This window comes from Ahaetulla prasina, chromosome 1 (genome assembly GCF_028640845.1).
Source record: "Ahaetulla prasina isolate Xishuangbanna chromosome 1, ASM2864084v1, whole genome shotgun sequence".
Classification (NCBI taxonomy): Eukaryota; Metazoa; Chordata; class Lepidosauria; order Squamata; family Colubridae; genus Ahaetulla; species Ahaetulla prasina.
In genome coordinates this window covers 173,493,678-173,518,237 of record NC_080539.1, presented here as the reverse complement: position 1 = coordinate 173,518,237, position 24,560 = coordinate 173,493,678, and the positions used below count along the sequence as shown (strand labels likewise).

Genomic DNA, 24,560 nt, shown 5'->3' with positions numbered 1-24,560 from the left:
TCTTTTGAAGCAGGGAATAATTTAAAAGTAAGTAATGAAGTAGTAAGCAACTACTGTATTCCTACCTTTTTAATCATTCACAAGGTTCCAAACCAGGAAATGATGGGTGAAGAATTCTGGGAGTTTTTGAGGTTGAAAAACAGATATACAGTGATATATAAAAACTTCTCCTGCTTCCTTCCTTATATTCCTATCATGACAGAAGGAGGAAATGTTCAGTATAGCACAACTAAAATATTTGGGATTGTGGAATGGAATGGAGGAAATAATTGTTTACTTACACAATAGGCTTCCCAATTAAAATAATTTGGCTCCTTAAAACTAATAAATTCGGGATTAAAATTAACTGTCACTGGTGGAAAAATAGGAATACTGTAGTACTTGCACAATGAAAATCTCTCTGCTATGTTTTTATAAGCAGTAATAGGTCATCTTCCTAATAAAGGCTTAATTAACATACCAGCTTTGTACATCTAGTAATTGGTAGGTTAACTCTTATAATAATATGCATGGAGTTGTCATGTTTTGAACTGAAACATAGAACATTATAATTTTCTTGGCATAACATTATGGTATATATGCACATTTAACTATGCACCCATTTGGTCCAATAAGAAGCTCCCAGAGGGTTTATAATTCTTCAGCTCTCAAGTTCTTCAACAAGGCTGCGCAATATCTCTAATAAATGTCCAGGTTCTCTTCTTTTAATCTCGATTATCACATTCTTATATCATCATCAATGCACATGATGCTTTCCTGGGTTTACAAAGGTAAATATTCTTGTATTCCACACACATACAAAGGCACCTAAAGATGCACACACACTCTTACACATCTCTAAACCCACTCCATTAAATTCATCAGAATCCCCCCCCAATTATTATTACGCATAGTAGAGCGAATGGAGCTTTTAAAAGAAGCCGATTTCCATTTTTCTTTACAACAGAAGTTTCAACAATTGTACTACTTTGGGGATAGTCTTGGTGGTGTTTTACGAATGGTACACAGAGTCAGGGTTACAGAGATCACGTCGTTTGCTGGTAGATAACGCACGTCTCCCACAAACACAAGGTCCCAGAAAGAACTGGGAAAGTTGTTCTCGAAGTATACCGGAGACTAGTAAAAATAAGGCAGCGCCAGATAAGTAGATCGGTGACTTCGCACGTTATAAAGCGGCTTTTGAGAAAATAGGGCAAATCAGTCGCAACAGCACCTTGTTCTTCTCAGCCCGACTGAATCTCCTATCGGAACGGCGCTTTCTGCCCCTTTCTGCCAATGCGATGTATGGTGCATCTATGAGCCGGTTTGCTTGAGAGGAACGGGGAATAGTGGTTTTTACAGGCGCTCTCGCTAAGCTTCTCCGCTCAAAGGGGAAGTGTCGTAAAAGCCCATTTTATTTGCAGGGTGGCCTCCGGCGGACCCCTCAACGGATAAAATCGTGTGTGTATGTGTTTTGTTGTGTGTGAATTAGAATCGTCAGAATCAGCTCGGAGGGAAGAGTTCCATTTGGGCGAAGGCCGGGAGATCCGTCCACTCGCGATTTGTCCCTCGGCGGCATCCATACGCCAGCCCTTTGCCGGGAAGTCGGCCGCGGAGCGGAGCCGCCGCGTCAGCAGCGCCGCTCCTTGGGTGCCAAGGAGGGGCAGTCCAGGTCCAGGTCCTGCTCCCAATCCCGGGGCGCCGAGCGGGAGGCGGAGATAGTCAGAGCTGGAGACCTTCCCATACTCCCTACGCCCCACCCCGGCCCTTGCAGGGATGTGACCCGTTGAGCCACAGGGGAAGTGCCCGTCTCTGGGGGAAGTGGGTCTCCCCATCGGGGGAGCAGGCGAGGGGGTCCCTCGCTCGCGACCGGCGCATGCGCCATGGCCTCGGTGAAGGTGGCTGTCAGAGTCAGGCCCATAAACCGCAGGTGAGAGAGCGAGCCCATTCTCTCCTCCTCCTCCTCCTCCAGGCTCCACGGGAGGAGAGCCTTGGCGGGTGTCTCTTTATCTTTTTCCGGCCCGGCAGGGACTGAGCACCTCCGAGGGTGATGATACTTTGTACGCGAAACCTGTGCTGGATTTGCTTGCTTCGCTTTGGCTGCTTTAAACTGGCGTATTTCCAGCGTGACACTGGATAGCCAAGTAAATAATAAGGCTAACTCGAGGCCTGCCGCTGAGCAGGTGGAAATGAAACCCCTGTTCTACTTGTAGCGTTTCGTGGGTGTTTGTTTCTTGGTCCTTGTAGGATAAAGCTGTCATGCCCCTCCCCCCCAATATAATTAAATAGTAAAGGCACAAGGAAGTTTGGCTTTTCAAAAAGTCTTGGTTTCACATGGGCACTGAGTGGGCAGGACTTCAAAGCATACATTATACAGGTAGTCCTCGACTTACAACAGTTCGTTCAGGGACCGCAGAGCTTGTCTTAACACATGGGCCTGATGGGCACTTTCCCTACCAGCATAGGGGCCCCATACCAATCTGTGTATGTTAACCCTTCAGTGCACTTTGTGTCATATAAATACAGCAGCTGTATGGCTTACTGAGTATTACTGTGTTTTTCAACACCGATTTTGTTGGAAGTGCCAATAAAATAAATATATGTTTAATTTTATCGACCATTTACATTTTTATTTCTGTGAATAGTTGTCGGAGGGGCCCCAGGACACTGCTTTGTCCGGGGCCCGTAATGCTGTTAAGACGGCCCTGAGGGACCATTCAAAGTTATGACGGCATTGAAAAAAGCGATTTATGACCATTTTTTCACACTTAACAACCATTGCAGGCATGGTCACGAGGTCAAAATTCAGCAGCTTGGCAATGGACTCCTATTTAGCAATAGCAAATAGCACTTAGACTTATATACTGCTTCACAGTGCTTTACAGCCCCTCTCTAAGCGGTTTACAGTATCGGCATCTTGCCCCCAACAATCTGGGGTCCTCATTTTACTGACCTCAGAAGGATGGAAGGCTGAGTCAATTTATGATGATTGCAGTGTCCCTGGGATCACGCAATCCCCTTTTGTGACTTTCTGACAAGCAAAGTCAATGGGGAAGATAGATTTCATTTAACAACCATGGGTCTAATTTAACAATGGCAGTGAATTGCTTAACAAGTGTGGCAAGAAAAGTCGTAAACAGGGCAAGACTCACTTAACAAATGTCTCACTGAGCAATATAAAATTTTGGCCTCAATTGTAGTTGTAAGACAAAGATTACCTGTATACTGCAAGGCATATTTCTGTCTATTAAAATATTTTCTGTTCAGAAGATAACTGCTTTTTTTAATGTATATAAGGCAACTTCAAACAAGTGTGATACATTTTGTGATACATTTTGTGATACGTTTTCCCATAACTGAAAACCAGTAAACGGTTGATAGAATAGAATAGAATAGAATAGAATAGAATAGAATAGAATAGAATAGAATAGAATAGAATAGAATTTTATTGGCCAAGCGTGATTGGACACACAAGGAATTTGTCTTGGTGCATATGCTCTCAGTGTACATAAAAGAAAAGATACGTTCATCAAGGTACAACATTTACAACACAATTGATGGTTAGTATATCAATATAAATCATAAGGATTGCCAGCAACAAGTGCTTCTTGTTGGCTGCCTCTAATTCATTTGATACCAGATTATGTGGCGAACCAACTGCCAACAATATTTTTTTTAAAAAAAATCCCTCATACTTGCATAACAGGTTTCAATGTATTCCAGAATAAATTGTACTTATAATAGGCAAATTCCTCAAATAAGAGAATCTTTTTCTGGTGAGGTTACCAATAACCCTAATAGAGTAATAGCAGAGCTGTTTTGGTTGCACTTTTTTTTCAGTGTTTACGATAGTTCTTGACTATGAGATTTTCCTGTAGTGAATAAAAATTCAGACAATCAAATGGGAACAGTGAGGGAAAAAAATTGTGTGCCTTCTTGATTTTGTTTTAGACAGTTGAGATTTTGAAATCTCCTCATCCTTTTTAGGTTGTGATCTATTCAATAAATGAAGATTAAGCAAACCATGCTTTATATATGTCTATAAAAGCAACAGAAGTATCTGATTTATTGAACCTTTCAAATTCATCTTACTGTTTCATCAAAGAATACCCTAAATAATTAGATATAAGACATTAATGAACTATTGATGACATCTTAAGTCATAAAAAATAAGGACAACAGCTAATTAGATACAATATCAAATTGTGCTACAAATTGTAAAATAATTGCTTTAAAAATTGTCAGATTTAGATGTTTATTTAAACCTCTATTAATGTAATTCTTAAATAATTATCACTTGCCTGTAAATGAATTTATTAAGTAACCATTATTTTAAGTACTTGGTTTATTCCTTGCATTTTTATATTTGCAGTCCCTAGCTTTAATACAGGTGGTCTTCAACTTTCAACATTTCATTTAGTGACTGCTCAAAGTTACAGTGGCACTGAAAAAAGGGACTTATGACTGTTTTTTACAGTTATAACCGTTGCAGCATCTGGTCATGTGATCAAAATTCAGAGGTTTGGCAATTGACACATATTTGCGACCTTCTGACAAGCAAAGTCAGTGGGGAAGCCAGATTCACTTAACTGTTACGTTACTAACTTAACAAATGCAATGATTCACTTAACAACTGTGGCAAGAAAAGTCATAAAATGGAGCAAACTCACTTAACAAATTTTTCACTTAGCAACATAAATTTTGGGCTCAGTTGTGGTTGTAATTCAAGGACTACCTGTATGCTAAAGGTCTGGTAATGTTTTTTGCTGATCTTATATAGAACATGCCCAATGAGGGAGCAGAAGCTACTTAGTACTTGAATCAGAGACTCAAAGAAATATAAGGGTTAACCTACAATTGGACACTTAAATAAATACATTTTCTAGTGTCAAGTAAATGTATTCTTAAAGTCATTGGATCAAGTCAAAGGAAACTATTACAGAAAGTTGCAGTATTGTGTGCCCACAATTTCCCCTTGAGTTTCTTAGTTTTTTTTGTATCACCAACATATTTTGTGCATCAACCTTACATAATAGTAAGTTGCAATACTCCTATAGCTTTTTCTTTCTACAAAAAGTCTACTTTGTAAATATGGATTTTGATGCATTTATCTTTTGGTGTATCTTCTATTAATTTATTTTTTCTTTCTTAATAGTTTTGATAAATGGGATTTGGGATGTGCATTGTTGGTTTTTGGTCTGTTGGTTTTCTACCCATTTAATTTTTCAATTGCAATCCAGTATCTTATTATCCTTTCCTAATCAATAGGAAAAGGTCAAGGCTAGTCTTTATGGCCTTGTTAGTAATGCAGTATCAGTAATGGAGGCAGAGGATGTTATTTATCCATTATAAAATTAACTGGAATTGTAACCCTGAAGCTTTGTTGCTTCTTATAACCTTTTTTGAAATACTACTTTATTATAATGTGTCAAGGAGGAATATCCTTGAGGAATTTGCCCATTGATTATAGTATTGATTATAAGCTGGGAAGTTGTATTCTGATGGTTACAGAATTCAGTACAACAAATTATATTGTGGCAGAAAGACATTTATAACTCAGCTTGAGAGTCAACTATGTTACTACAATGAAGTACCTTAAACTGTTTTTCCTGTTCCTTGAAGAAAGAAGGTTTCAGAGTAAGACTCAAGAAAACACCTAGGAATATTATCTCAGAAAAGAAAATTAGATCCCTGACACATAAAAAATGGTTATAAATTCCACCTCCCCTCCAAAAGAACTGTATGAAAAATGAGGAAAGCAATATAATTTCCATGATTTGGTTCCTTAATTTTATAAACAGCAATTTTAAAAAGAAAATTTCAATTCTGCTATATTACATAGCTACTTGCAAGCCATCCAAAACCACTCTGAAAAGTCAAAAAAGTCTCTCTTAAATATGTCAGGTAGAGAATTGCAAGAGGTTAGAAACACTTCAGATGACCAAATCCAATTCTCTGAATGTTTCTTTTCTTCCAATTCTTGTCCTATCCTCTTCTAAAAAGGTTAATGTGAACACAGGGAGCTGAAGGAAAGAGAAGATAGACATGTTTGTGAGAGGAATGAAATTAAGATTCAAGTTCATGATTGTTTTTTGCTTTTCCCAGACTTTTTATCTACCTTCATTATTATGGAAAGAAATGTATGTTGCAACAAGTGAAACCTCAGTCTCTTGGAACAAATTCTATGTAACAAATTCACATGTAACTTCTTTAGAACTAACTTCACATCCTTCTTTAAGGATTTGCAGATAAAAATGATAGGCATTATCTCTATACCTTTGAACTTTTTTTTAAAAAAAAAAAGAAAAGCACTTTATTGGCTTGATTTCTTTGAAACAGTTCTATATTTAACTGTTTTTTTTTATACCATTCCTTTTAGTAGAGGTTTGATCAGTTTACAAGAATGCAAAATAGACTTAAATAAAATCATCACAAGAAGAGAATGCTTAAAGATAATACACACAAAAATTAAAGGTGGTTTTATGTACTGTACAGGAAAGCAAAATATTAGTTCTTGATAGCTCTTAAAAATGCCTGGGTAATCAGGGATGTCTGTAATTAGTGATGTGCAAGTGTTCTAATACAAAGCAAAAGAGGTGGGATGTGGGCATGCTTACTGTACTTGTCAGCCTCTCCTTAAAGAAACTGTCTTTTCCTTGACTCACATAGCAGCTGCAGAGTCTCAGAAAAATACATGTTTGAGTTAAGGAGGTGTTGACAGGTGCAAGAAAATTGTATCCTGAGTCTGCTTCCAAATCTCTGTTACTCAAACAGAATAACAGACCTGCACATTTATTCTAATGAGGCTAGGAAAAAGTACATTTTCTTAAAGGAAGCCCTGGCAACATTTTTCTGTTTTGGATCCAAATAGTTGTACATCCCCATCTTCATTTGTTTTTATAAAGAAGACGGCATAGAAACTAGATGAATATCCCTTAGGAGAGAGTTCCATAATTGCCTCTCCAATTATGGAAGTCTATAATTAATTAAAAAACCCATTAATAGTCCAGTCTTATTAACATCATCTGAGGAGACACTGCTCAAGATCTGGTGAGCCAAACCTTCTGGTAGAACAAGTAATCTCTCTCAAGATGATCAATGCATAGATTGAACTTTATGGAGGGAGTGCTTTTATTATTAATGTTCTGTGATTTCATTTAGACATCCCCCTTAAGAATCAGTCACCATTTGAAGATTCTGAAAAACAACTTCAAGGCTAGTCCTATATACTGAATATAAAAATAAGCTAATAGGATAATTACCAGGGCACATATCCTGGAGGCTAGGACTTAGCCTTCAGGATACAGCACAGAGTTGAAAGTGGTTCCTTAGCCGAGATAAACATAGGGTCTCTTTGGTATTGAGGCCAACTGTCCCACTAATAACAGATAAGAATCGGGAATATTTAAAATATACAATTGTTCTCTTGGAAGGAAAGCACTCTCATCTATTAGAGAAAGCTTTCCTAACGCTTAGAGCCAAAAACAAAATTACTCAATTATTCCATCTAATATGGATTCAGCTTACGTTTTTTGGACCCCATCCATTCCATTAATGTTTCAAAGCAACTTTTAAGCACATGTGTAGTCTTTCCTTATTAAAGTAGAAAGGAGTTGAGTGTCACTAAGACACTGATGAAACCAACATCTGGATAAATACCTCCAGCGAACTTCAGGTTAAATAAAAATTTAAAAAAATCTCTGAGTCCCCTAATTTAAATACGAAGAGTCCAAATAGAAGTTTCCCATTACAACTTTTTGGTTCCAGTCCTGCAGGTAAAGCCAGCTAATATTGTCTTTCCAGTTCCATACCACTAAGTTGCTCCGGCCATATGCCACAATCAGTCATGCTAAGGAGCTCTGAGAGTCAATGCTGTAGCACACTCCATGGCTTTCTCCCTCCCTGTATGGTGATTGATACGGGCAACTAAGCAGTTTCTGGGCTGTTTCCACCCTAAAGCGAGAGTGAAATGGATATAGATAATTGGTTTCTTCCATTTATGTTTATATCTGGATGACCAGCACTTTTTAAAAAATTGATTAGCGTTTATATCCCACTCCCAACCTAAAGGGACTCTGAGCAGTTTATATAATTCACATATACAAGTGAAGTTAAAATTCAAAATAAACATGATAAATTATAATTACAAAACTTTGGTACCCTAAGTGTCAACCATGAAACTATGACAGGAGCACACTACTTATTATCAGTGTTGGAAAAGTTAGATTATAACAGATTTCATAAAATATGTTATAACAGGGTGGGAGCTACTCTGATCTCAGGAAATATGCTGTTCCAAAGAAAGAGGGCTGTAACCAAGAAAACACTACTTCTCTCAACTAACACTAATTGGATACTTCCCCTCAAGGAAGAGCAGAGTCATGTAAAAGAGTGTCTACTGTTTCCAACCCTTGGAGATATTCCAGGGAATAACAGATGAATGGTATCAAAAGCTGCTGAGTGGTGAGCTCAGTATATATAATCTCATAAAATGTAGACTGAATCATCTCTATAGGACTTTTCCAGTTGGACTTGAGCTCCAAGTATATTTTTAAGCAGTTTTATTCTTCCAGTGTCTTAAAAACCTCATTGCAGCCCAACAAATGTTTTTCTAGCCCATCTTTCAATAAAGAATACAGTCACTTAGTATTTTATTACTTTAATTTCTTTTGCTTCATTCCTCTGTACTACCTGTACATACCCATATAGACTCTACTTGTTATATCTTAACAGCCACAAATACAAATGCCTGGAGCATAGGCACTTATCCTAAACCACAGTTAGGACTAGAATTTTGGTTGCTAAGTGCTGCAATGACTGGATCTAATTTTTGTTTTTGGGTGAATCACTGCAGTCATTAAGCAAATCATGCGGTCATAAAGGGATTCCGGCTTCCCTAATTAACCTTATTTGTCAGAAGCCAGCTGCGTAAGTTACAAATTGTGATCATGTGACCACAAAACACTACAACCATTGTAAATGTAAGCTGCTTTCCAAGCATTTGAATTGCAGTCACATCACTGGGAGTGGGGTGCAGTGATCCTAATTTCAAGGATGGGGCATAACTCACTTTTTCCAAGGCCATTATAACTTTAAACCATAATTAAACAATTATAAGTCAAGGACTACCTATAAATTCTTCCCATTCCTCATTCTTATGGCTTATGCCGATGCTGTATTTGCTCAAGCATAATTGCTAATAAGAGAACAAGGCAGAGCAAGGAACATCCACCAGCCACCATATTTCTGTGCGTCTGATGGTCTGTGTCAGAGGGTAGGAAGGACACAGGAATTAATGCAGACATATACAGTGTTCTGTCAAAGTGATGTATTATTGTTACTGGGCAAATAAAATAAATGGTGCATATATTTCTGTATACAGTGATCTTAGCCAAGTAATATACTTAGTAATATACTTTTCATATAGCTGCTAAATTTAATCAACGCTTTGTTTTTTTGTTTTTTGTTTTATTTTGTCACAACATTATATACAAGCACATACAATGAAAGGAAACAATAGGACAGGAATGGTATGCACTTTTGTGCACATATGCACGCCCCTTATAGTCCTCTTAGGAATGGGGTGAAGTCAATAGTAGACAGTTTTTGGTTAAAGCTTTTAGGATTTTGAGAAGAGACCACAGAGTCAGGTAGTGTGTTCCAAGCATTAACAACTCTGTTATAAAAGTCATATTTTCTGCAATCAAGATTGAAGCGGTTAACATTAAGTTTGAATCTATTGTTTGCTCTTGTATTATTGCGATTGAAGCTGAAGTAGTCTTTAACAGGAAGGACATTGCAATAGATGATTCTATTAAACACAGGTCTTTTCGGAGTCGGTGGAGTTCTAAGTTTTCTAAACCTAGGATTCAAGTCTGGTGGGATAAGGTATTTTGTTGTTTTCAGAGGAGTGGAGAACTCTTCTTGTAAAATATTTCTGGACACGTTCAATTGTATTAATGTCAGAGATGTGGTATGGGTTCATTAGCTTAGTAGTGCTTTCCCTTTCCACTCTTGGCCATACTTTTCCAAGCACTTTCCAGTATCACTCTGTTACTTGCAGCAGCCAATCTACTCTGCAAATCTCAATTTCTAACACTGCTTTCTCCTGCTGCACATTCCTCCTTTCTTCAGGGATCCTCCTTCCAGCCACATTGCCTGCTTTCCACCACAACTTTGATCCTTGCTCCTTGAACATCATATAGCACTTTCAATCCACACCAAAAGACATGGACTAGCAGATAAGAACTCTTCACTCTGATGACTCTGCTGCTCCTAGATCTTGAACTAGAAGACAGATGTGCTTGCTCACAGGTGTCTTAATCAATCTAAGAACCTTCTAGCTATTTGCATGACATCTGGCCAACAGACAAAACTCCTCAACTAACCTTGAAGCAAATTACAACCCTGTCTCAGTGATGATCGTGTCCTGCCACAACCTAACCTCTTATCTTCATTCTTCCTTGCTATCTCATAGCATTGCTAATGACATATCTGGAAAATCCCATTTGTCCACTTTCAAGAAAGTGTATATTTCTACCAAGATCAGGTAATTTGTATAAATGAGTAGCATAGTTAATCTAAATAATTTACCCAGAACTTCCTCACTAAAATTAATATAATCAGGATACTAACAATAATATACCCTTCCTACCCTTGCACTTTCACATTTCTCCTCTGTACTTCCTGTGGTACTCCATGCATATATAATAATATCTTGGTTTATTACATTCAATATTAATATTTTGATGTATGGACAGAATTCTAGATAACCAAATTCCATTCTTTGGTCCTCTGTTTTTGATTCTCTGAGACCAAGTGCGTAATCTTTTAAAGAAGTTAAATTGAGTAAAAACCGTAAGGCAGATAGAATTGTATTTCGGGACGATGAGTAGGGGAACTTAGAAGAGATTGGCTGGAGAAACTATTGATCTGTACGATTCAATTTAGACAGTGACCTCATTGTAGTGCATATCGAAGCAAGTAAAAACGTCTCGAGAGATGCTAAGGGACATCATCGTAGAGACCACATAGTGAAAAAATGTAAAATAAGTAGACACGGAAGAACAGATTTGCTTCATACAATTTATGTTATGATTTATGTAATGGTCTCCCTTCAGCAGTCTTGGAGAGCAGATTCAGCAAAATTCTATTAAATGTTATGCCCATGTGATTCAGGTGAAATTAAATCTATGGAAAATGTCTTTCTATGCTACTTCAGTTGTTCTTTAAGAAATTGCCTGGATGAACTGAGAATTTATATGAATTTATATAAGTTATTTTACAGCAGACAGAGATTCCAAAGTTACCTTCTAGTTGTCAAATTTGGCTGTTTAGAAGATCAACACTCTTGTATCAGATAACAATCTCAATATATTAGGGTGGACTTGAAGATGATAAAATGTTTATAAATTTATTAAGTTTGGTCTATGGTCATAATAAAATTGTCATGATGTTAATTTACTATAGTATTTTGCGCTGCAGGGAACAGGAGCTGGATGCTAAGTTTATTATTTCAATGGAGAAAAATCAAACACAAATCACAAACTTAAAGGTGAGTATGTTCAGCCACAATGGAAACGTATTTTTTTTAAATTTATCATTCTGATTCTTTTCTTAACAAAATGTAGCAGACAAATCACCATCAGAATTTAAAATCAGAGGATCAGGATGAGAGACGTAGTGGCACAGTGGTTAGAACTTCTGCAGTTTGTCTGTTCGATGCTCACTGGCTCAAGGTTGACTTAGCCTACCATCCTTCTGAGGTTGGTAAAATGAGGACCCAAATTGTTGCTGATTCTGGAAACCTTAGAGAGGGCTGTAAAGCACTGTGAAGCGGTATATAAGTCTAATTGCTATTGCTATCATAAAAGAAAAAAGATTTGAAGAATTTAATAGTACCTGATATATGGAAGTGGTAATTTTTATACACGAATAGTTTATTTATTTATTTAAAACACTTATACTGCTGCACATTTTATCCCAAACTCTAGAGGGCTCCTGAACACTTTCTTTCTTGTCTGACGTTTGGAAGGCATAAAGGCTAGTATTATGATAACCAGGATATCAAACAAATAAGTAGACTTGAATCTTTTCATTTGGAGGATGGTACTTTGTTATAGCTGTGGTTAGTTCATCCAGAGATATTAGCACACCCTATGTTTTGTTTCATATCAATAACTCATGAGAAACTGGGTAATATGTGTCGCTAGCCACAAAATAGAGAGTTAGCTTCTCCATGCAGATTGCATCTTGCCCATCTTCGTCAATCCAATTAGAAACTGATGCAATATATTTAACCTGCATTTAGTAAGCAACTAAAATATATGGCATGTTAATTTTATATGCTTTTTAAATTTCACTTTTTCCCCATTAATCGAAGGGTATTCTAATTGTAATAATTAGGAATTTAATTCTCCTTTTTTGTTTTCTTTTCTATTGTATTCCTGTTCATTCTGTAATCTTAATGTAAATGATAAAAGGCTAGAATATCTATTGAATCAGCCCATTAATTTTGAAAGAAATGTAATTCAATCATTCTCTTCCTCTGAGTTTGGCCGTGTTCTTGGAAATGGCAGGAGTGATTTGCCAATCCTCATGGATAAACAAGTGCAGGTGGGGACTCTATGGAATAAAATTAATGGATATATTAATAATATAGGAGGTGAATAGTGGAGGATAAATTTTTGAAAATTGTTTTTCTTGAAGTATTTTTAAATATTCAGGAAACAGATGTGCACTAGCATATTCACCTCACTACGTATTCCCCTCACATTTTAAAAAGAAATGTACAGTGATTATCTTAATACAGAATGCAGTGGTAATTTGTTTGTTCATTCACTTATTAGATCCCAGAGGGAGGAACTGGGGACTTGGGAAGAGAACGAACAAAAACATTTACATATGATTTCTCCTACTTCTCAGCTGATCCTGAAAGTTCAAACTATGCATCTCAGGAAATGGTAGGCTGCTGACATTAATGATACTCAAAGTGAAAACATAATGCCAATGTTTACTGTGTGACTGTTTGATAGATGATTTTAAAACTGCTTATTTCAACTGCTTAGTATTAGTCTGTACAAAATTATCTGCATGCGTTGGCAATGCACATTTGTAGATATATATACATTCACATTCTTAGGCACACATACGCATTCTTTTCCACTGTGATCTTCTGTTCTATTTGGCCAGCAATATGAAATCATGTAAACCTGCAATTCTATCACAAAATGTCTGTTAACTACTTTGAAATTTGCTTAGAAACTATTGTGGTTTTTTTTTTTTTAAAAAAATTCTGACGTGTTGTATTGGATTTTTCTTTCCTTTGTGTGTGTTAAAGGAATATATATCATGCTTATGGTTTTTGAACAGATGTTTCAGTTTTATCAATAATTAACCTGGGCATGAGTCCAAAACGATAAATTGTTACTTCCACATTAATGACCTTAAGTTTAACCTGTATAATATTCATGTAAGCTTCTTGGGTGACAAGTTGTGAATGTTAAGACATATTATTTGCAATATTTTCATGTCCTTATTATAATTCAAAAAATAAATATTTTTTTTAAAGAGAGCTGTAAATCTAACAATAAAAAAGAAAAAGAAATAAGGAACCTGACCTGATTCTTAAGAAGAGCATCCAAGACTATATTATAAAATATTGTACATTGCTTATTGTGCACTTGGGGAAGTATATGAATTATATTTTAAAATAAATATTTGAACTGACCATCTCTAATAAATGCTTGCTAAGTTAGTGTTCTTATAGTATGTTGTACTAAAATGATTGTAATAGTTTACAGAAATGAATGAAAAACATACTTTAAATTATATTTTGAAATTGTATTTTACTTCCTGTCATTCTTGGATCCCCAGGTATTTAACAACCTTGGAATTGATGTCCTCCAATCTGCCTTTGAAGGTTATAATGCTTGTATTTTTGCCTATGGACAGACTGGATCTGGGAAGTCTTATACAATGATGGGAAATCCTGTAAGTTATTCATTTCAGAAAAAAACTTTTTATAAGTTATTGCCTTCTGTATTATATTTATTTCCCAATTTGTTTTTCTTGGAAAACAGATAATTTTAACAAATGTTTTACATGTAGAGAGTTCTAACAACATCGGGCACAGATAAAAGCAAGAATTAAAAAACAACAACTATTTCATTGTCCACCCCATACTTTCCTATAGGGAGGCTGCACTCCAGATCCCCTCACTGAAACAAGCCATATGAGACCAAGGACATGCATCTTCTTGGTGGTGATCTTTATCTTATGTGACATCCTTCCTCCCAAGATATGGTTGGTCCTGATCCTGATGGCATTTAGAAAGGCTGTCAAAACCTTTGAGATATGGTCTCTTGGAGCCCCTATTAGATGAGAATGTTATTTCCATTTGGATCACCATTTTATTACTTTATTATTGTGTATTGGTTTTTATATTCTTTTTGTTAGGCTCTGTAGAATTTTATATATGCTTCCCAGAGTTATTTTGATTGAGCTGGGTAGCCATACAAATTTATTTACATTTTCTAAGTATAACTAGAAATGTGAAGAGCTATTTAATGATACTGGCTTCCCCAAATTGTGTATATGGGGAACAATGGATGATCAGGCTGAGCCCGAGGGAGGGGTCAAATATGTCATCAGTCTGGAGTCACTTTGGGCCCACAAGATATCTAAGTCCTGCCCACCTTGAATTCTCTTGACTGTTACCTACCACCAATTGGTTTTCACCATTAGTAGTTCAGCTTTTTGTAGAGAGCTTAAGCTTGAAATAAACATATATATTTTAATTGGTCCAGCCAACTTTGCATTTTTTCTTTTAAATTGGTTTTAACTTTTATAGTGACTGTTTCATTTTGGCTGTAAACCGCCCTGAGTCCTTCGGGAGAAGGGCGATATAGAAATTTAAATAATAAATAAATAAATAAAATTTGTTGAACAGCCTGGACTCCTGATTTTCTGCACTTGACAAGGAAGGTGGGAAAGTGACATTTGTTCATTCTTTTGCTCAACCTCCTCTAATAAAAAAATAAATTCTCCCCACTACCCAAACGACAATTTAGAGAGATACAAATAATTGCAAATTGAAAGGACTTGTTGAAACCCAAGTATTCCCCGTTTTTGAGTGGAATATTTTTCTATCAGTGACTTTTTTGTCTTGCAGTATATCAATGTATTATTTTTTTTGTAGGGAGATACTGGTTTAATACCTCGGATCTGTGAAGGATTATTCAAACGAGTAAATGAGAAAACAAGATGGAATGAAGCCTCCTTTCGGACAGAGGTCAGGTATGTTTGCATAGTGATATCATGGCTATATATAGATAGAGCAGTTTGTTTGATTTTGTCATCATCATGATCAATAGATCATCTCTTTCTCCTTGTGTGCTGCATTTTTCTTTCTTCATTAGAAGATTAGTTCAAGACAACGTATTTATTCAGGGGGAGGGAAGAATTATAAACAATCAGCTTGTAGTGCAAGAATAAATGAAACAAAGGTTTCTGAATTGACTTATCTTTTAACTGAGTTATCATTCTACACCTTTATTTAAAAATGAAACAAGCACCCTCTCCACAAATTCTGTTCTGTTTAGAGTCCATAAATGGTCTGATTGCTTTGCTCCGTCTACTGTCCTGTTTACCCTTACCCTCCGTCTACTGTCCTGTTTACCCTTCTTAAATGTTACCCATGAGAACTGATCAACACATTAGCCCATTCTTTGTTATTTTCCCTAATATATAAAAATGCTAACTAATTAGAAGGCCTGATCTTTATTTCTGACCTCTTTGAAACAGTTGGAAGCATAACTGAGTGCCTTGTGATGATTGGGCATTTTGAAAAATCTGCTCTAGAGGGTTGATGGTTTCTCTGGAATAGTATGACAGGTGACATACAGGCTACTTAGGGAAGGGCAAAATCAGCCCAGCCTTTTTTTTTTTTTTGGAGAGCTGCAACTAAACTATTAATCTTGATTCAGTGGAATAGATAGAATTTTAAACTTGAATAATGTTTTGATATATAGTACATTTATTTCTTATTTCAGTTACCTGGAAATTTACAATGAGCGAGTCAGGGATTTACTGAGGCGCAAGTCTTCAAAAACAAATAATTTAAGAATTCGTGAACATCCAAAGGAGGGACCTTATGTTGAAGGTGGGTTTTAAATAAGGAATATAGTTCCATTTATTGGATACCTGCGTGTATGTATGAATGCAAAAATCTGTTATAAACCTCTATGATCCATAGTAAGTTTTTGTAGCTTCATCCTAATTGCTTGGTGAATTTCAGCATTTTTTTATTTCTGGAGTTGATGATCTGTTAACTGATTGGAAACGACTGATGAATCTGCCATATAAATTAGGCAGTTGTAATAGAAGGCAACTTATTAGAATATAATTGGCATAATATATTCTTTTCCAATTTATGTCATGGTGCATTAAGAATAAAAAATGTTTAGGAAGGCTGCAGATTTCTTTTCAGGTTGATGATCCCTACATTTCAGGTTGTGAATCCCTATATTCATAGCAGTCTTTCTCCTGCAGTCTCTCTCTCTCTATATATATATATCTACACACACACACACATATACACATATACATACAACACACACACACAATATAAATAAGAATGTATGTATGTATGTATGTTCATCCATGTAGTTGTTAGATTGTTTTCTCTACTTCTGTGCAGTAGCACTGAATTAGAAATACTAATAGGAAGGTAATACTGAACTTAAGATGACCCACACAAAGGAATTGGCTTTTTTCAAGCAAAAAAAGAAAAAAGAAAATGAAGATGAAGCAAGAGGGGAAAGAGCTACAATGGGGGAAAAAGCAGTAGGGTACAAGAGCTATAGAAAGTCTTAACTTTTTGTCAATGTTTAAGGAAGTTGAAACCCACTTCTGGTAACTTTAGGAAAGAAAAAGGAAACTCTGTATTTATCTGCAATAATTATATTATTAACAGCTTTTAAAATGTTGTACTATTAATTTGAGATCTTATGTTTTATTGATTAATACTAAACGTCTTACTTATATTTTTGATTTTTTTCAGATCTGTCAAAACACTTAGTACAAAATTATAGTGATGTAGAGGAACTTATGGAGGGAGGGAATATAAATAGAACCACTGCTGCAACTGGAATGAATGATGTTAGCAGCAGATCCCATGCCATTTTCACAATCAATTTCACTCAGGTAAGAAAAAAAAAATCTTGGTGATTTTTTTTACATTGAATTATTGAGTTGCAACTCAAGTTCAATGGTCATTTAATTTGACCAATATTTGCCTGTCTAGTAAATTAAATGGCAGTCATCCTTCCCTGATACATGTAAACTGTATAGTATGTATACAATTTGTGACTGGATATGAGAATTTTTTTAGTTTTACTTTTAACATCATACTTGATAGGAATGTGGAAGAACGATAGCATTTCTTTCATGCCTTTTCCCTAACTCTAAACACGCCTGCTTGTCTGTTTAATCCTACTGTTAATTACACAGTATTTTTTTTAAACTATTGGGCTAATATTTGAAATGGTGAATGAGAGCCAGTGTGGTGCAGTGGTTAAGGGGCCATATTAAGAGTTGGGAGATCCACATTCTAGTCCTCCCTTAAGCTTGGAAGCTAGCTGGGTGATCACAGAGCAGGCTTTCCTTCTTGGCCCTAATCAGCATTAGCCTTTACAAGTCAGATAAAAATTAATATTTTCCATTGTATCTAGCATTGATATTTCCTTTGTAAGAACTAGGTGAGCTGATATAAAACACTCAGGCCCTAGAGCTTTGGAGAATAAATACTAAGAAAGACAATTAGAATCGGGGAATACTATTAACATGGTATTAATACTCCTCAGCTTAATGAAAGAATCTGCTTTACAATAAAAATAGTTGGGATGTCTAATCAAAGTCTCAGTATCCATTCTGATTATAGCAACAAGAGGAAATGGTATTTTTTTCAAAAGGAAATAAATAAACCACCATTTTTAATAGACTGAATATATAGCATTTTATTATTTTATTAATTATTTTTAAATTTGTTACTACAGATACATAAATATACAAATTCCATTCTATAAATTTTTCAAGGAATTCCAGCACATTCTATTTTTTTCTTCAATTCTAGCTTTTGGAAATAGAAGTGATTAAGAATTTTCAAACAATTTACAGGAAATGTGTGTATATAAACCTTACAAGATTGTGTGTGTGTGTGTGTGTGTGTGTGCCTGCCTGTGTGTGAAATTTCATTGCATAACTACATAGTTCGGTAAGTAACAATCAATAGCTTGTTATAAGAGCAAATTCATTATTTAACAACTGCTGTTTTAAAAATATAACTTGGAAATCCATTGAGCATCTTTCCAGTACCAGAATTTTTCTTTATGAATGCGACTTCACTGTGGGAACTAAAACTCTTATTTTAAGAACTACCGATGAAAATATTTGGGTATGTTCAAAATGTTAATTCCCAGGCATTTTCCACGTGACTTTTTGAAGCAAGTATATTTTGGAAAAGGGACGCGGTGGCTTAGGGGCTAGGATGTTGAGTTTGTCAATCGAAAGGTCGGCAGCTCAGCGGTTCGAATCCCTAGTGCTGCCGTGTAACGGGGTGAGCTCCCGTTACTTGTCCCAGCTTCTGCCAACCTAGCAGTTACAAAAGCACGTAAAAATGCAAGTAGAAAAAATAGGGACCACCTTTGGTGGGAAGGTAACAGTGTTCCGTGAGCCTTTGGGGTTGAGTCATGCCGGCCACATGACCACGGAGACATCTTCGGACAGCGCTCTTCAGCTTTGAAACGGAGATGAGCACCGCCCCCTAGAGTCGGCAACGACTAGCACGTACGTGCGAGGAGAACCTTTACCTTTACCTATATTTTGGAAAAGAAAAATAATGTACATTTGACCTCTTTTTAACTTAGTTAATATGTTTGAAATTGAAGTACAAATTAAAGTAATTAAGCTATTATTCAAAGGTGATGTCTCTAGTATACTAACATATACAGTACATTAAAATTGAAACATGTAAAATGTTTTGCCACCACCTCTGCAACTCTTGTTTTTAATATTCAGAGTATTGATTGTATTTTGTTCTTGTTATTTTTCCGTAGGCTAAGTTTGACACTGAAATGCCATGCGAGACTGTCAGCAAGATACATTTGGTAGACTTAGCTGGAAGTGAGAGAGCAGATGCCACTGGTGCCACAGGTGTCAGATTAAAAGAAGGAGGAAATATAAACAAATCCCTAGTTACTCTGGGAAATGTAATTTCTGCCTTAGGTATATCCCTTGCTTTATGTTTAATTCATTGCAAAACTAAATTAACTCATTATCTATCCCTCTATTAAAATGGCATGTTTCTTTTTTCATAGCTGATATATCTCAGGATGCCTCAAACCCTCTTATAAAGAAAAAACAAGTATTTGTGCCTTACAGGGATTCTGTGTTGACATGGCTTTTGAAAGATAGCCTAGGAGGAAATTCTAAAACAATAATGATTGCAAGTAAGTGTGTTTTCATTTATGCGAATGTTCTTCTATCTATTTTAGAAAAGTTTTCTGTAGATTAAATTGACTAGCATGGCATACAGTATGATCATTAAACAGTTGTACTGAGAATGCAATATTGTTATATTATTTTTAATAATGTAACCTTTATGTCTAAGCTTTAATATAGGCCTACATAGAAGTGGAGAACAAATAATGAAGAGTCCGTTTATGTCATAATACTCTTCATAATAATTTTCAAGGTCCTACAAAATAATAATAAACTTCCCATTAGAGCCATGTGTTGAAATGACAACTGCATTAATAATTTTTCATAAATGCCATTCTGGCCATAGCAGCAAAAGAAACCATTTGCTTTTTCTCTAGTCATAAGGAGTTTTTAAGACTTCTAAATAAAACTTGGTATTGATATAATTCTGGAATCTTTTTTCTTAGCTATATCACCTGCTGATGTCAATTATGGAGAAACATTGAGCACCCTTCGCTATGCAAACCGAGCTAAAAACATAATCAACAAACCTACCATTAATGAAGATCCGAACGTCAAGCTAATTCGTGAGCTACGAGCTGAAATTGCCAGACTGAAAACTCTGCTTGCTCAGGGGAACCAGGTTAGAGATAGCAGTGATTCCACAGTCTCAAGTAGCATCTTCTGTTTTAAATTATACTAATGTGTATACATCAGTTCTAGACTAAATGCTTCTTGACAAAATTTGCCTGTAGGTAAGAGACAATTTAGGGCAGTGTTAAATGTTAGGTTAATCCCCAAAATACATCTATTACTGTATATGTTAATCAGCCATCAAACAGTTTAGAAATAGATAACCTAACATTTTTAAAATCTAAACATTGAGGCTTATGTTTTTGTGGTCTGTGCTTTGCATAGAGAAAAGGAATAGATTTGAGTCCTCTGCCTTTGACATTTGAGGTGAGGTGACATTTATCTTTCATGCAAGGAAAATTTGTTATCTGTTAAAGAACCTTGACCAAGACTTTCTTCAGGATTAAAAAAAAATTAACATGATGGTGGCACTTACTCCAAATCTTGAATTCATAACTCATTATTGAAGCATCACTATTCTCTTTTCTGTAATTCTTTACATCTGTATTTCAGTAATTCTTTACATCTTAGTCTCTGATACCTCAACGGCTTTCCCGGCTGATAGGTCTGGGCTTGAAAAACATTGTGTAGTTTCTTATAAGGCAGTAATTGATGTGATTAGTAGAGAAATTGAATGAACTAAACTTTATGTTAGAGTTTCTATGCATATTCAGTGGGGAGTAAAGTGAGATGCAATGTGAGCAAATATACATCTCCATTTTTTCAACAGCAAGTTGTTGCTACTTGCATTTTTAATTTTATATCAAAATGGTAGCAGAATATTACTAAGGCAAAATTTACTCATTTTTGGAAGTTTTTGGAAATCTAGTTACTGAAATCCATTAGAGACTGTGTAGATGAACTTTATTCCTCTTCAGCAGGTCATTTCAATCTAAGTTGTAGTATTATAGGAACAATCTTCAGAAGCTGATTGTGATGGCAGGTAGACGATTGCATTGGAAGTGGGCATCAAAACCCCTCTGTTTTGCTGACTTAACACCATTCTAAAAAGGAAGGAATTTAAGTGTGTTACACTTGTTATTCCAAGATAATAAAATATTGTAGTAGATATCACTAACAATTTGCAAGTTTTTCTTGTATCATTTAAATTTTAGCCTGCCATTTATATAATTTTGATTTATCACTTTTTCAGTCTTAAAGAGAGTCCTTAAGGTGGTGTATAGCATGAAATACATTAAGATGAATAATTGTAATCAAATTGTTTTGCCTTGCTGATATAAGTCGGTTCAATTTGCTGCCTAGTTGCTAACTGTTGATGGACAACTTCAGAACTTTAATTTTTTTTAAAAAACAGTTCACATTTTTTTTCTCAGAGGTACTGAAGAGGTTTCAAATAGATTATGCTTTCAAAATAAGGATTGTGTTCCATACAGAAGAACACAGCCACCTTAGATAATCTAATCGGTTCAGTTAATTTATTCTTTAATTTCTTTGCTATTGTATTTCATTTTAGAAAGAAAAATTAATAAGTACATCTGCAGTTCCACAACTATGCAGAAAGATCTATTTTATTTATTTATTTGTCAAACACAACAGTATATATACAGTAAGTATAAGCATGAACTAACCATACAAAATGGATACAATCAAAGGGAACATTAGGACAGGAACAGTAGGCATGCTGGTGCTATTATGCACGCCCCTTACAGACCTCTTAGGAATGGGGTGAGGTCAATAGTAGATAGTCTTTGCTTAAAGCTTTGGGGATTTTGGGAAGAGACCACAGAGTTAGGTAGTGCATTCCAGGCATTAACAACTCTGTTACTGAAGTCATATTTTCTACAATCAACATTGGAGTGGTTCACATTAAGTTTAAATCTATTGTGTGCTCATGTATTGTTGTGATTGAAGCTGAAGTAGTCTTCGACAGGAAGGACATTGTAGCAGATGATCTATGCAGTAGATCAGAGATCCCCAACCCCCAGGCTGCAGCCCACTAGCAGGCCTTGAGCTGTTCGGAATAGGGCCGCAGAAGTGGTGGGTGAACACAAGTATGTGCATGCATCCCCACTTGTGTGAGCAACTGGCGAGCGCATATGCATGCACTTTCCCCCTACTGTCACAGAACCATCCCCTTGCCCTACTCCCGCTGGTCTTCAAAGGCAGAAAAGCTGGGAAACTGTTGTAGATGCTTTGAGTGCATCTCAGAAAGTAGTCTATAACAAAAATCATGCACATCATATGCTATAAATCTCCTTCTCTTCCATTTAAAGATTAATTGTACAGTTATTTTCAGAACAGTAACATTGAATACCATGTAGCACATTTAATGTGTCTTGTTATTCTAATGGTTTGTTTTATCTGTTTAACTAGATTGCACTTCTAGATTCTCCAACAGCTTTGAGTATGGAAGAAAAACTGCAACAGAATGAAGCACGGGTAAGTTTTACTTTGTCAGTACCTCAAACAGTACCTATGTATATATAAATTGACTATGTGCCAACAAGTCATTGTGAAGTCTCAACGTAAGTAGACCTTTTCGAGTATGACCTGGCACCAACTTGGACCCTAAGTACACCTATTTCTAATGTAACAAAGTCCATCCATTTTAATTAGACCTGGGTGTTTTATGTCATGTGGCCCATATCCAGCCCTTTGTCTGTCTCTATCCGGCCCACCGCGGTGGCAGGGGGCAGGGTAGTGGTGGCAGCAGGATGCTGGCAGTGAGGCCCTCCACAACTGTCCCAGTTTCTCATGTTTCTCATCTTGGAAAAATTAATTGTCCACTCCTGAAATTGATGATGGGTTATGCTTTTTTCCCCCTTTCATGCTGGGATTGTATCTTTCTCAAGGGAGCTGGATCTTTGTACAATGTAACCAAAATATAATTTGAGTCTGGTTGTCCCTCGAGTGAGAACTCTAGATTGATTTATTCGGTGTTCTGTTTGTTTTATTGGCTATCGATGGCATTCTCAAGGTCTTTCCCAACACCATAGTTCAAAAGTATAAATAGTATTTATATCCTGCTTCTTCAAAGTCCAGTTTTTGATTCCATACAGTGTCACCTATATGCAGGTAATCCTTGACTTACAATGGTTCATTTAATGACCAAGTTATAATGGCAGTGACTTATGGCTATTTTTCACACATCCATTGTAACATCCCCACATTACATGATTTACATTTGGATGCTTCACAATTTACATTTTTGACAGTTTCAGTGTCGTGTGATCCCCTTTTGGAGCCTTCTGACAAGCCAAGTCAATGGGAAAACCAGATCAGGCATTGGACAACGTGTGCTAACTGATTGTAATAGTGAACATGTGACTGAGAAACAATGTAAAGATCAAAAATCAGCACCCTATTCACAAAAGTTCTTTTTTCAGCACCATCATAACTTTGAATGGCCACTGCATGAGGCTGTCAGTAAGTGAAGCCTACCTGTATTCTCAGGATAAATCCCATTAAAATTTAATACTTAAGATTATAAACTTTCCCATTCCACTTTAACAAGCTTTTTTTATTATTATTTTACTCATTATTGGTTTTTATGTTGACATTCAATCCAGTGAAAACATGAAACAATGCATTCATAATATGAAAGCCAAAAATGCAAACAGAACAACAATGCAGTTAATCATAATATTTGAATTCATAAAAAACAAAGCTTCTCAACTTTTTATTTAAATCAAATATTAATATGTCATTTGGGTGAAATTGGTTCAGTGTCTTATGTTTATCCATTTCATCATAACTTCCAACTCAGCTTTCTCCAATCTTGTGCCCTCCAGTTATGCTGAAAAGTGTGTGTCTGTGTGTGCGTGCACATCTTCAATTGAGCCTCTCAAATTTACAGGAAGCATAATCGATTTACTTGAATTGAGCTTAGTCAAAACATTGAGAATATTATCAGCCAATAACTGTTTTAGCTGAAAATTGTTAATCTTGTACTTTCAAGACCCCTCAAATATTTTAACTAAGATTGTCCTCAGTGGATGTCCAGACAGGAAGGGAGCAAATAACAGCAATATCCCTTTTGTATTATTATCATGACATCACATTCATATACAAAAGGTGTCTAGCTTAACCACAATAACTAGTCGATTCTGATTAATCGACTATTTTCATGGCAATAATACAGAAGTAGTTGCCATTCCCTTTCCCAAGATATTTTTTCAACTTCCCAATGTAATTTTCAACTCTGAGATTCTCTGGTAGGTTTCCTTGCCACTATCCACCATTAGGGTTGTGCAAAACCTTTGAGAAAAGATATGTGCAAGAGCACAAAAAAGGACCTGTTTTCAAACTGATATAGCCTTCTCATTTTCCAGGCTTGTTCAGCTGCTTTGGCGCCTGCTCCTGGCATTCTCTGAATACTTATTATGCACATCTTTGATCCACTTAGTTTCTGAGCCCTGGCAATATGATCCAGGTGTAGACCCCTATAGAGTTGCTTAACCCATTAACGTCAGGCATTTAGTTTTATGTACTTTCATGAGTTAAGAAAA

The 24,560-nt window shown here is 36.0% G+C and overlaps 1 protein-coding gene across 7 annotated transcripts in view; it reads left to right on the top strand.

Annotated features, from left to right (window-relative positions):
• The first annotated feature begins 329 nt into the window (after positions 1–329).
• The window catches only part of KIF16B (kinesin family member 16B), a 158,531-nt gene continuing 134,300 nt past the window's right edge, over positions 330–24,560 (top strand). Inside the window, exons 1-11 of one of the 7 annotated variants that reach the window (XM_058181891.1) lie at positions 332–1,909; positions 11,464–11,533; positions 12,828–12,941; positions 13,855–13,971; positions 15,179–15,276; positions 16,032–16,141; positions 17,042–17,184; positions 19,095–19,263; positions 19,356–19,487; positions 19,926–20,101; positions 22,426–22,491. In XM_058181891.1, coding sequence (XP_058037874.1) covers positions 1,863–1,909; positions 11,464–11,533; positions 12,828–12,941; positions 13,855–13,971; positions 15,179–15,276; positions 16,032–16,141; positions 17,042–17,184; positions 19,095–19,263; positions 19,356–19,487; positions 19,926–20,101; positions 22,426–22,491 — 1,242 coding nt within the window. In that variant the 5' untranslated portion in view covers positions 332–1,862. Of the gene's footprint in view, positions 1,910–11,463; positions 11,534–12,827; positions 12,942–13,854; positions 13,972–15,178; positions 15,277–16,031; positions 16,142–17,041; positions 17,185–19,094; positions 19,264–19,355; positions 19,488–19,925; positions 20,102–22,425; positions 22,492–24,560 lie in introns of all 7 variants that reach the window. The other 6 variants (XM_058181901.1, XM_058181946.1, XM_058181929.1 and 3 more) reach the window with 6 other exon arrangements.